General features: G+C 34.3%; 1 protein-coding gene across 1 annotated transcript in view; it reads left to right on the top strand.

Moving 5' to 3' along the window:
* The window catches only part of LOC127873128 (annexin A6-like), an 80543-nt gene that overhangs the window by 26965 nt on the left and 39493 nt on the right, over nt 1-14085 (top strand). Inside the window, 3 exon segments of the mRNA XM_052416771.1 lie at nt 8436-8520; nt 10040-10134; nt 11189-11302. Coding sequence (XP_052272731.1) covers nt 8436-8520; nt 10040-10134; nt 11189-11302 — 294 coding nt within the window.

Below are 14085 nucleotides of genomic sequence, written 5' to 3'. Positions count from 1 at the left end.
TTTCGGTGTAATTGTGTTTTTTTTTACAGGGAGTGTCTTTTTATCAAAAATCTAGTTTAGGCAGAGAGTGTTTTCCCTTTTAAGCCTATGTGGACTGCACAGGCTAATCAGGGAAAACACTTTAAGCACATGCATTAAGCCCGTTTTCCTAGAGCTGATATATATTTGCAACAGAGAGCTGTTTTCATCTTTTATCAGAATTTGTTATTCAACACAACATTCAATATGACACTTGACTCTTTACAATGACCTTTGACATAATCCATACTGACCAAACACACCACTCAATTTTAGAAGCAACAGTTCTCGGTTAAAAATGTTTGTATGGTATGTTCGAAATATGTTTCCTTTGTTTTGTTTGATGGTTACAAGCTCACCTGACATGATGATGTCTCAGGTGTGTCATGCTTTGTATTCCATCAACATTTGCCTCTTTAACACTCTAGATGCCACATGTATTGTCCAACCTTGAGATAAAAAATAGTTCACTAGGTCAAATAAAAGACAAAAGCTTGCTAACACTCTAGATGTCACAATTATAGTTTATATGTCATGATACTTGGTCTGAACATTTAATCTCATAATATCTCTGCTGAGTTTGAATCCAATTCATTAAAAAAACATGGCCGTCAAGGGGGCATGGTATTTTTCCGTATACGGCTTTCACGAAACCTTGTTAACACTTGCATTTGTAGTCAAATCTACATTAAACTTGATCAGAACTTTTGTTACAATGATATTTCGTCCGAGTTTCAAAATGGTTCTGGTCCATTGCCCCAGGGACTGGGGCACCTTTCCTAATATATGGCTATAGGGAAACCTTGTTCATGCTTTATTGGCCACATTAATTGTGAAACTTCATGCAATTTAGTCAAAACATTTTTCACAATGAAATCTTTGCTAAATTTTAAACATCTGAGGTCAAAATACTAATTACTAGGTCAATAAAATGCTTGTAAAGTCTCAAGAAGTCACATTTTTTGTCTTATTTTCCTTAAATGTGGTCAAAAAATTGGTTTAAATGATATCTCAGCCAAGTTTGAAACTGAATTATATGAGGTTAAAAACTATTTTAATAGGTCACTTTAAAAAAAGCTGCCTTATACCCTAGAATTCACATTTTAAGTCATATTGTCATGTTAGAACATTTTTACTGATATCTTAGCCAATTTTGAACATAAAAATAAGCCTAGAAATTATTTTATTAGGTTTTATAAAGTACTTTCATTATCCTGAACTCCGCAGAATAGTTTAGTTCCATCTTGTCTCAGGTGAGCACTATAGGGCCCATGGGTCTCTTGTCTGATAATTAGGATAATAATTGTCATCTTACAGTTTGTGCCAATATATTTTCAGTTAGTGAGACATGATTATAGCATGTATTACTCGTTAGTGTCCGAGGTAAATGGAACTGATATGGTGTGTAACTCACATTGTATTTTCAGATCATGTTAAGCACCAATATCTACACTTCATATTATGTTTGCTGTGGATACTTTTTTGCAATTTTAAACATGTTTTATACTGCTGTTAGTATGGCCATTTGACTATTATTTTTCACTTAAGTTTTGCTTTTTGTTGTGTACATGGAAAAACACATTGTTTATAACTGCTTGAAAACAAGATGAAGTAAAATAATTATATGCCATTGATAATATTTATTTACTCAGAATTTAAAGTTTAAATGTACTTAATAAAATTATGTTTCATTTTAATAATTGTGTTTTAAACATGATAAGCATAAATGGGTGTAGTGACTAGTGATGTCAGGTTAATGCATTAAAGGGATCTTTTCACGCTTTGGTAAATTGACAAAATTGAAAAAAGTTTTTTCAGATTCGCAAATTTTCGTTTTAGTTATGATATTTGTGAGAAAACAGTAATACTGAACATTTACCATGCTCTAATATAGCCATTATATGCATCTTTTGACGATTTTAAAATCTAAAAATTATAAAGCGTTGCAACGCGATACGATTGAATAATTTGGAGAGTTCTGTTTTTGTCGTTAAATTTTGTGAAACTACGAAGATTGCTTATATAGGGTATAAAATACTCGGCGGAATAGCTCAGTAGGCTAAAGCATTTTTACTTCAGGACTCTGGCAGGACTCAAGGGGTCACTGGTTCGAAACCTGCTCCGGGCAATGTTCTTTTCCTTTTTTAAATTTTATTCTTGATTTTGTACTGGAGCTTTTACAATCCAATGTTTGCATTTATCAATATAAAGTATTTAATGAATAAGTTAAAAAATGCCAAAATCTGTGAAAAGGCCCCTTTACTGAATGTTAATTGTTTCACTGGGTTTAACAGATTATATTGTACTATATTTATCCATAAATAGGGAACTACAGTTGTTAGCCTATTGAGTCATGATACAAAAATAAGTAGAAATGCTGAAAGTGTAAAACAAAGCAAAGACATTAAGAAAACTGTTAGGAATGAGGACAGTGATAAAAAGAAAGCATACAGGCTGGAAAAATTAATCCCACCACAAAAGACTGGTGAAAGCAACCAAAAGAAGAGAAATGGGAAGGAAAGAAAGGAAAATGAAAAAGCTGGATCACTTGGAAATGGGAGTTTTACAAGTTTGAAGAGTAGCATGCTTCAGGTACTTGATCTGGAAAGGGTGAAAACGCTGATGTCTGAAGACAGCAATGATGAGGAAACATTAGATGTGAAGGACAAAAGGGGAACAAGTGAACTTGAGGATAACAATGGTGTAGAAAGTGAGAATAATTTGAAGCATGAGGATGATAACAATAAAGACAATATTCAGGAGTTAGAATTATCAAATGATGATTTTAAAACAGCTGATGCTGTTCATGCAGTGGATGATAAGGAAGACAATCGCAAAGAAAATTCAGAAACAGTTGAAGCAGAACCGTCCCAAGTGATTGGAATTGAAAGGCAGGAAGAAGATATCAAACAATCTGCAGACCTTCCACTTAGTGACATTTATGCAGAGGAAATGAAATCTAGTGAAAGTACAAATGTTGAAGAACAGTTGGAAGTTCACTTAGATAATGTGACGGAATTACCAGTGGAAAAAACTAATGAAAATCAGAAGTCAGGCAATGAAGTGTCAGCAGAAAAAGCTTCATTGATGGTGGAATCATCAAAGGAAATCAGAAATACAATTGAATTGTCACAAGCTGCTGAAAATAAAGACAAAGAAGTATCAGAAACGAAAGGTAATCAGATTACGCAATACAAGGAGCCGTCAGGAGTATTAGATAATAAAGATGAAGTTGCAGGAACTAAAGAGAATGATACTACACCTGCTCATAAACATTTGCAAGAAAAGAATCACAATTCTTATCGTCACAAGGAAAGCAACAAGAAACAAAGACATCCCATAAAAAGGGAAAGAAATGGCAAAAAGAATATCTCAGAGGCAAGATTAGTATTGTGTCAGTGGAGTTTGTCAGATCGTCACTTTGGTGTTATGATGTAAACTTTGTATTCATTTATTCCTGGTCCTATTCATAAAGCTGCTGTAAAGTTCCTTTTTGTGAACTAAATTGATAAATTCTACATAAAATTGTCAAAAGTATCGACTTAAAATGAACTCAAAGATAATATGAGAGGCGCTCTGGGAAAACCGGCCTTAATGCAGCTGGGTAAAGTGTCTAAATACTTTAACAGTAAGCACAGGCTAAAAAAGGACGATACACTCTAATTAGGCTGGATTTATGTTTAATAGGGATTTTCTTTGAACAAAAAGTTCCATAGAAGCAGAAAGTGTCGTCCCTGATTGGCTAGTGCAGACTACACAGATTTACCTTGGACACTACTTACTCACATGCTTTAAGCCCCATTTTCCCAGAGTGTGGCTCATATGAATTAAGAAGCTTTTTGAATACTTGACCTGGATGCAGCATGCCATACAAATATTGTGTAATAAGGCACAATTACTGTCAAACCAATATTATTCATCAATCATAAATTTTCGTGGATCTGCTCAATCACAAAATAAAATCTCTTGGTTCGAATTCTTAAATCAAACATTAAAAACCAAAAAAAATTAAGATGTAACGAATGTGCCCAATTTACAAATCCTCGCAAGTGTTTTTTAAAATAATTGTCTCCACAATATTTGTCAGATCACCTGTATTATCATTGTGATAACAAAACGCTGTTGTTTTTTTTCATAATAAGTCAAATTTGAAAAGAAGTGTATTTTACAGAATTTGACGTACACTTATTTTAAATTAATTTTATTACTTTTGATTTTATGTTCTGAATGTGGTTGCATAATATTCTGTCTATACTTTTAGTATAACAGGCACTTTACCATTAAGTTTTTATTAACAGTTTTTGAATTTTATTTTTTTAACTATGTTCAGGCATGCATGGCCACATTTTCATTTTCATTTAAGGATTTTAACCCTTTCCCACTCAGAAGCAAAGTAAAAATGGCAATGAGCAAACAGCATAAAACTAGAACAGCCTGTGAGTAGCCCGCAGTCTGTTTAGGTTTAATGTTGTTTGCTGCTCATCAGTATCTAAGGGTTCGAATGCAAGCCTTTAAAACTTGAATATAGTGAGAAAAGTCTTTAATTAAATTTAACTTTCTATGGGACTACAAGTGTGTCAAAATATGTATCTAAGTGGTAAATGATTTAGCATTAGTTACATTTTAAACTAAACCCCACTGTTCTTACAAAAAAGCTCATTTAATAAATACAAATGTGTTATTTTGGAAATATGAATGGTTGTCAAAGATACAGGATTAATTCGGTAGCATGTATCATTTTAAGCACTCAAGGCATGTCAATCGAACATGAAAGAATCATTCTGGTTAAAATGATTGAATTGAGCCGTGCTCTGTAAAAAGGGGGTTTAATACATGTGAGTAAAGTTTTGCAAATCACAGCCTAAGCAGAGACGACACTTTCCGCTTTTTGGTATTTTTCGTTCACAAAAACTCTCTTCTTAGCAAAAATCCAGTTTAGGTGGAAAGTGTTGTCCCTGATTAGCCTGTGCAGATTACATTGGCTAATCTGGGACGACACTGTACACACACGCATTAAACCCCCTTTTCACAGAGCAAGGCCCTATTATATTATTGCAGCAACAATTTAGTATTAGATTTGTTCCTTATTACTCAGAGAATGATTGAAACAGTGTGTGATAGTACTCACCAACCTGATTGTATTATGCATGTGTGCACTTTGCAGTCTTGTTACCGGTATGTAGGGCCGTAAAACCAAATCTATGCAATTGTCAGTTCTTTAAAAGCAAATACAACCATTTTGATTGAATTTGATTGCTTGAGCATGCCATGTTGATGTGTATGTGTATTTTCATGTTGTCCTTCAATATGCTTGATTCTGTAATCATGGTATTGGATTAGTATGACAGTCACACATTTTACATGATATCTTTTGCTTTATTTAGCATAAATGCATTTTTTGCTGTCTTAAGTTATGTGAAAAAAGTTAAACTGCCTGTTTGAAAAAAATGGGTTTAAAATTTAAAAATATTTTGTTAGCAATTATAAATATAGTTTGAAGATGAAAATTTATATAGGCATCAGACAAGGTTTTTTGAACTCATTTTTTATGTAAAACTGGTTTGTGTTTATCTGACTTTTTACCTTTGCTGGAGTGGTAAGCATTACATGTATTTAAGATGATTTTTCTGGTGGAACATGTTTTAGAGAAATATTGCGAAATAGTTTTTAATTTGCATTAATCTAATTTGGAACTTGTATTACGTCTGCTGCAGGCTTTACATCAATAATAATTGACATAGCCATCAGCTAACTGTTATCTCCGCTGAGCAGGAAGTACTCGTGGTGAGCTATTGTAGACAGTCTTTGTCCCGTGTTATGCAACGTGTGTCCTCAGCATTAAACTTTAAACTCGTTATCACTCTAGAGACAACATTTTTCTATTGGTGTGCATGAAACTTTGTCAGAATGTTTATCCTGACAACATGTAGGCTGAGTTCAAATTTGGGTCATGTGAGTCCAAATAAACAGGTCAAAAGGTCAAATCTTAGAAAAACCTTGTTACCACTCGAGAGGCTCTAGAACCTCTAGGCGCCACATTTATGACTCAATCTTGATGAAACTTAGTCAGAATGTTTTTGCTAACCATATGTTGGCCAAGTTTAGTCAGAATGTTTATGCTTACCATACGTTGGCCAAGTTTGAATCTGGGTCATATGCTTCCAAAAACTTGATAAAATTGCTGAAATCTTAGAAAACTTGTTACCATTCTAAAGGCCACATTTATGATTTAATCATGATGAAACTTGGGCAGAATTTGTATGCTTACAATATGTAGGCCAAGTTTTAGGTCACTTACTTTCAAAACTTAGGTCAGCATGTCAAATCTTAGAAAAACTTGAAAACACACTAGAAGCCACATGAAAGATTCATTCTTGATGAAGCATGGTCAGCATGTTTATCTTGACAATATCTAGACCAAGGTCACATATATTCAAAAACAAGAAATATCTTTAAAAAAAGATATACGGCGTTGATTGTGGTCGATGTTTATGAACGATCAAAAGTTATCTCTATGAGATAAAAAGTAGCGGATGCCTTTTTTCTGCGCAGTTGTTAGCTACATCATAAGCAAATCAATTACGGGGTGTTGCGCCAGATTTCGTGGCTTATTTTGCTTTATGTGATATTATTACTCAGATATCTATATTTACAGAATAGAAAAACACAAGAAACATGAAAATAAACGAGTGCATATAGGTCAGCCGGCAATACTCGAATCTTATTTAATTGCATAATTATAGTATAGCGAATTATTGTGGTCATGCTTAATAAACTGGTCTAAATGGATAAATATTTCTAATTAATTTTATCAAAATCGGTCCCTATCATGCAAATTTTGAAACCATATTAAAAATCGATGATTGACATACCACAATGATATCGCCGAATATCTTTATTTAGTATCTTTCTGATCAAAACAGACTTCAAGTGCACAAAGTTTACGAGACGGCGTTTATATAAAGATTTCTGCAACTGACCGCAAACTGACCTTGATACCTTGCGGATTGGAATGCAATGCATTACAGTCACTACGTTATTGTCAGTAAGACACAATGATCGCAACCCCTTTTGCGAACTCTGGTGATGAACTGTATATAAACTCTGACTTTCACAAAATGACCGCGTATTGACCCGAAACATCGCGGGTTGAAATGCAATGCAAGTAAGTACTAAATATGACAACATAGCCTTTAGTTAAACGCTTTTGCGCTGGTAATTCTCTGAAAATAAAAGGTGAACGCACAAACTGTATTTATGTCGAAAATTGATTGTAAAACTGTTCTATCTATTGGGCCTTTTCATTAGAGATAAAATTGTTTCATGCAGTAAAACAGTGTTACAAAGATGCGGATATGTTTCCAATGTTCTGGTGTTATACTCAAATCAGCCAATGGAATAAATGAAGTGTATTCATTTGTACCTAGCCGCGGGAAATTTTATTTGAGTATTATTGGACACTTACAAAGGTCAAGTCAGGGTGAAAAGCTGGCTTATTCAGCTTACGCCGAACAAGGTCACCAGGTTAAATATTGAAACCAATTTTCCCACTCTAGAGGCCACATTTATGACTCATGATTGGTGAAACTGGGTCAGAGTGTGTATTTCTACTATACTAAGGCCATGTTTGAATAAGGGTTGATGAGTGTAAAAAACTATGTTATCAGGTCAAGTCTTCCAGAATTTGGGTACTTTGAACTAAAGTGAGCTCTCTTTCAGGGCCATTATGTCCCTGTTGTTTTATCTATAATGAAAAGAAAATTCGAAATACATTTTCATTTTCATTGGAAAAGATAATTACAGTTACATTTACTGAGAATGAAGAATTTTATGTAAATGGACCTGTATTTAGTATTACAAAAAAATTGTACAATGAAAGCTATTTTGATTCTTTTATTCAAATTGATCTCTGAAAGACTGCATGTACATTGCCATGTTTGATTAGAGGCAAAGTAGAGATAACTACTTGTAAATAATAAATTATAGGTTGTTACTCATTTGCTACTAATACGTAAATTATTTCTCATTGACAAAGTGGTATCAGTTATCTCCCCTGAATAGCAATATTGAAAGCTGTAAGTACATTGCATATTGTCAAAAGCATTACTTGCTGTTATTTTGATATTCTGAAGACTTTAGCTAGTGCAACAGTTTTTAAAATACTAAGTGATTTGCCCACATAGGAAGTTTATGTGATTGAAATGGTACAATGCTCACATTGTTATTTGAGCCTCACTCATGTAAAGCGAGGCTAATCAGGGACGACACTCATCTGCTTTTATTGTATTTTTTATTTGAAGGAAGTCTCTTCTTAGCAAAAATCCAGTTCATGTAGAAAGTATCATCCCTTATTAGCCTGTGCAGACTGCAGATCATTAAGCCCCATTTTCCTATCACGAGGCTGATGTGTATTTCAGGAGGATGGAGTTTCAACTGGCTACAAAGAGACCGGTGATGACAAGTCTGACGTTGCTCAATTGTTCAAGATCGCTAAGCAGCTAGGTAGGGCTGCTTGATTGTTGGCTCAGTGATCACATAAAGACAGTACTTAGTGAGATAAAACCTTTGCTTCACTCAATATAATTGAAGATTTTTTTGAATCATGTTAGAATACTAAAAGTATTTAATATTATGAAAATGTTTTGTTTTATTAAGGACTTTTAACAGTTTCAATTATCTCATTCACAATTATTATATTGCAGTAGTTTTCACCCTCAAACAATCAAAAAGTCTCCATAGTCTATATTATGATTGTCAAATCTTTATGTTTGTTTGCTTATCTTAAATTTGATTATCATGATTTAAAGTTTGATGTCACTCAGTTGGTCACTCAAATGGCAAAGCAGTTGGAAAGAATTCTATTTTCTTAACTAGGTACTATAAAGTGCCCAATGTGAGGATTTTATATACCCACTGTAGCAGTCACACTTTCAACTTTCTGTCTGTGAGTCCGTTCAGCTATCTGGATGTCAGTCTGAATAATCCTGTCTCAGCCATAACTTTTCGATATATTGATGGATTTTAAATAACTTGGCGTTACTGTAGACCATTACAAGATGACGTGTCACTTGTCTCTCTATCTCAAAGGTCAATGTCATACTTACAGGTCAAAGGTCAAATTGGAAAACAAAAGTTGAATAATGGGGCGTCTGTGTCCTATGGAAACATGTCTTGTTGTTTGTCTAACTGAAAGGCATAGTTTCATAGAAACTCATAATTTGACCAACATGTCAGGCGTAAATACAGAATTATGTTTTGCAGTATGTAAAATATTCATAATATTTACAGACACCCAGCCAGGTAAAACACTATGTTTAAGGCAGATTAAACAACACTTGTGTGTCGGATTGGTATGTGGGTGTGCATTGTTTAGTTTGAACATATTTATTTTAGCTCAATTCCATTGAAAGCCTTAGGCTTATTAAAATGCTCTCAAGTCCGTTTCTTGGGTGGAACCAGTACTTTTGTGTCTTTGAGGATGATGGAAAGAATGCTCCCACCGTGGGGAACGAACCGAATTGTGAATTGCTTCATGAAAGTATAAACTGCTTTTGAAATGTTAAAAAGCCATCTATAAATTAGTAATGTTCTTGTTCATTTGTGTGAGTTTTGCTGTTTAAAATTGTTGTTATCATTTATCAAACTACAAACAATTACTCAGTGCCAAATTTCAAATATCACTCATTTAGGTGTGTCTTGGTGTGTGAGTGTTTGTTATTAACAGGAAACATGGTTGTGTGATTGTTTTGTTCTTGTTTGAGTGATAACAACCTGTATAGAGTTTCAGCATCCATTTCATAATTCAGATGTCCAATAGTTGATTATATAATTGCTGGAAGATAATATTCCTTCTTTTATTGCATTTTTAATGTCGATCAATTGAACATGATGATAAATATTGTTTTTTATATGCGTGTGGATCAATGGAACATGATAGCTTGTCATAAATATTGCTTTTTATATTGAACAAAGAAGCGTCTAATAGATGATCACAATTGATCGCAATTGTTTATTTATTGAGGTCGCCCGGAGGATATATTCATTAAGACGCTGATTAAAAAGACACACAAGCAACGAATGGCAACAAAAGAGAAATTCAAGGAAAAATATGAATTGGTAAGTTTGCTTGAGTAACACTAAAACTGGTTCTAAGACACATCTTTATTTAAGACAATTTACCAATATTTCACTATAAAATGCCCATCGTGAAAATAATTACTGTTATTTAAAAAATGTTAGCGTCATACACCTATTAAATATTGAACAGGATTAAAACCATGTAAGACAAAATTTACATAAATATATTAATCTTCCAAACAATTTGATGATTTTAGAAATGTATTTCTTACCAGATTCTTTCTCTGTATTTTTCCACTTATAGAAAATCAGGCTGTAGAATGGTTGTACAAAATCTGATAGATGTTGTTTAAAATTAGTAATTCAGCTTTTCTGAAAATTATGTCATATTTTAAAAAAGATGTTGATCAGTCCTATTGAAACTTCAACCAAATGTTCATCTGGAACCCACTGTACAAAACTTTTAAAAACATATTTAAATTGCAATTCATTATAAAACTTATATGACATGCAGTTGAGAAAAAAAAATGCGGGCTGAAGAAATCATCTGTTTTCTTAAAATTGTTTAGTTAAGTATTTAGATTGTTAATAGTGTTTGAGGGTAATACTTTTGTGGCCTAGAAACGCCACAAGGTACAAGAGATAATGATGCACAGCAAAACAACAGTAAAATAAGTAACATTATGCAAAAAATGGTGAAACTACATGCCTCTAAAATACATTTAAGTTCAATAAAAAATTGACTTACCAGTACATATATACAAATAAAAAACCAGACCTAATAAAAATGCTGCTAGAGGGCTCAAACTTTACAAACATATGAGTCAGCATATTAACTTGCGCACCTTCATATTTTGGTACACATATTTTTTACATAACTAAAGTGATGGCCAGTTTGTAACAAAAACTTATACTTTTTAATACTTTTTTTATATATCAAAAAGTATTACTGCTACTACTGGCCACAAATATATAACAGCATGTTACCTTGCCCACGTTCATATTTTGGTTTGTATATATTCGATACATCTGAAGTAGTGGCCCCTTTTTATACAAAAGTGTTTTTTTTTAATGTTTGCCGGAATATTTGTAGGACTTGGTGACCGAACTGAAGAACGGCCTTGGTCGACAGTGGGAGTACCTGATTGATGCTCTGCTACAGGATATGGGCGTGGCGGACTCTTACGCAGTATTTGACGCTCTAAGCGTAAGAGTCTTTCATCTACATTTGGTTCCCTCGCTCTGGGAAAACGGGGCTTAATGCATGTACTGTGTCCTCCCAAATTAGCCTGTTTAGTCAGCACAGGCTCATCTGGGACAACACTTTCTGCTTAAATGGCATTTTTCGTTTAAAATTAGTCTCTTTTTAGCAAAAATCCAGTTTAGACGGAAAGAATCATCCCTTTTTTAGCCTGTGCAGACTGCACATTTTTATTTGGGATGACAAATTAAGCACTGGCATTAAGCACCGTTTTGCCAGAGCAAGGCTCACCCATATTTGTTATGCATAGGCCTCTCCCATTGTAGTCCATTTGGAACTTATTATTGTAATTAAGTGTGTGTGTGTGTGCAACAGTTGGCTTTTGATTTGATACACAGTTGTACACATTTTATTATATATATATATATATATATATTGAGTGCTGTATAGTATTTACATACACTTCATTACACAATCTTACACAATGTATTAATATATATCGAGTGCAGCATAGTGTTTTTATGTAGTATCTTTTCCTGTATACATGTATTAAGCTACATAATTCACAAGATCAGAAACATAGTATTGGTTAGGTGTAGCCTAGCATAAATATTAACCCATTTATGCCTAGCAGGTTACACATGCCCAATTAATTTCCTTCTTTGTTATATATAGAATTCGCAATCTTTGATCTCAAATTTCACCTTGACCGAGCGATAAGCCAATATATAACTATACATGACTGGAAAGGTGGTTTCATAAACTTACAAAAAAACTGCATTTGAAAAAATTCTATACGGTGTAACTCAAAATAATTACCTTAGAGCATATGAACCGGTTTTGACAGCTACCGGCACTGCCATTTGAAGGCAAAAACCATGCCCTACTATTGAGGCTGGCAACCACTAACATACAAAGAAATGCACAAATCAGGCCTTTTGCCCTGTGACTTACACATGTACCTTTAAACTGACACCTAAACTTTTCATTTCAGATACATTTTTAAAATCTTATGCACCAGGACCTGCATCATATGTACTAAGTAACAAACCGACTGCATGTAACCCCCCAAATTCCACTTCCGTTTAGGATAATGTAACCTATAAGGGAACCCAACCCCTTCAAATTTGAATTAAAGGCACTTTTTCCATAGGTATAATCTGTTTTAAAAAAGATCACAAAGTTCCAGTACCATGACACACAGATTTATTCATTAAAGTTGACGTTGAAAGCGTCACGCGTAACAGCGTTTCGCGTCAAGAATTAAGGTAGAAAAGCCGACCTTGGTTACATCATACAGACAGCACTTAGACTCCATACAAGGCATCACTTTCGATTCTAATAGCATAGCAGATGTAACATATGACTTAATAAGTGAAAACAAATCATCAATGGCATTATATGTGCATCAAAGCAGGTTTTGAACAAGATCCGAACAAACTTTTTATATATTTTTTGGCACATTTTAGGTAAAATCCATGTAGAAGCAGCATTTCTGATGTCATTTGACCCAACAAAACGGCTTGCTTGCATGGGAAAACAACACACTTTACTTCCTGACGCAAAAAAAGTCATCGTCAGACATGAGCTTTAAGTTTTCTGTCACACCTGGACCTATGATTCCTCGGCTCGAGTTCCGTCTCGGACAGGCTCCGGAAAGTGTCAGTCTGGCCCGGGTGCTCAATTCCGTGTAATCTGAGAAAACAAAAAGTTGTTTAGTGCACATTTACCCATTACGGTGCTAACTTATGTAAGTGAGATACAATTAGAGTAAGCTTTCAATAGTCTGTGTGGCTTTATTTACTGTAAACGGATAAGTCACCATGCCGGCATCACATTGTCGGGCACACTGGCAAAGTTATCGCCACAAAATGTGGTTTCAGAGCTGCAGTAATTGTAAAAAACAACAATTTGCCTAATTTTGGTGACAAAAGTGTGCCATGATATCAAAGAAATCATTTTACAATAGATTTCATTGAAAATAACAGCGTACTAACCTGCAAAGACACCGATCCTCTCGACACGACTGGGCGAGTGTTGAGGGCCGTCTCCGAATCAGTCATACTGTGCAGTTTTTGATGGCCTGTCACTTCAGCCGGACTTGTAAACCAATTGGACAGCAGTTCAGGCAGAGCTATAGACTAATTCCGACACCACCTAAAAATGTACATTTAGGTTTACGTATAATATTGAGGTCACTTAAATACAGATTCCCTGCTGTTTTTCACGCACGGTCTATCACAACAACATCGTTCCAAGAAAGAAAGCATAATATTATTATCCTTTTTGTGTTTTCAGCTGAATACTTGATTTAACTTGAACTCAGCAAGATATCCAAACAGGAAAAATAAGGCAAAGTAGTGTTATTCTGAGTAGATCTGCCTGGCGGGATTGAAAGCGAAGGCAGATAGCAGTGTCGGTCCAAAATTGCTTGCATGGAAAAACAACACACATTACATTTTAAATAGTAAAAGGCTAAAAGTAAACAATAGCAATAAATACAGATGAAATAAAGACAGGAATTAGGTTCATTATTGAGATTGATGCAAATTAATGTCAAAATGTCACTGAAAAACAATACCGAGTGTTTACGTAGTCTTAGAATGTGTCTTCGGAACAGGTTTCGGAGTGATTTTCAAGCATTTACCCCCCTTAGGACCCCAAGTGCAACAGCCCAATTGCAAACAGCCCTTAATTGGGTCAAAATGACATCTGGTAGTTATGTTTTGCAATACAGAGAGTTTTTGATGGTAAATTGTCAACATTCTGGAAGACGACTAACTTGGTCG

The sequence above is a fragment of the Dreissena polymorpha genome, chromosome 3 (assembly GCF_020536995.1).
Source record: "Dreissena polymorpha isolate Duluth1 chromosome 3, UMN_Dpol_1.0, whole genome shotgun sequence".
Classification (NCBI taxonomy): Eukaryota; Metazoa; Mollusca; class Bivalvia; order Myida; family Dreissenidae; genus Dreissena; species Dreissena polymorpha.
The sequence above is the reverse complement of the archived record's forward strand: the minus strand, read 5'-3'. Positions and strand labels throughout refer to the sequence as shown.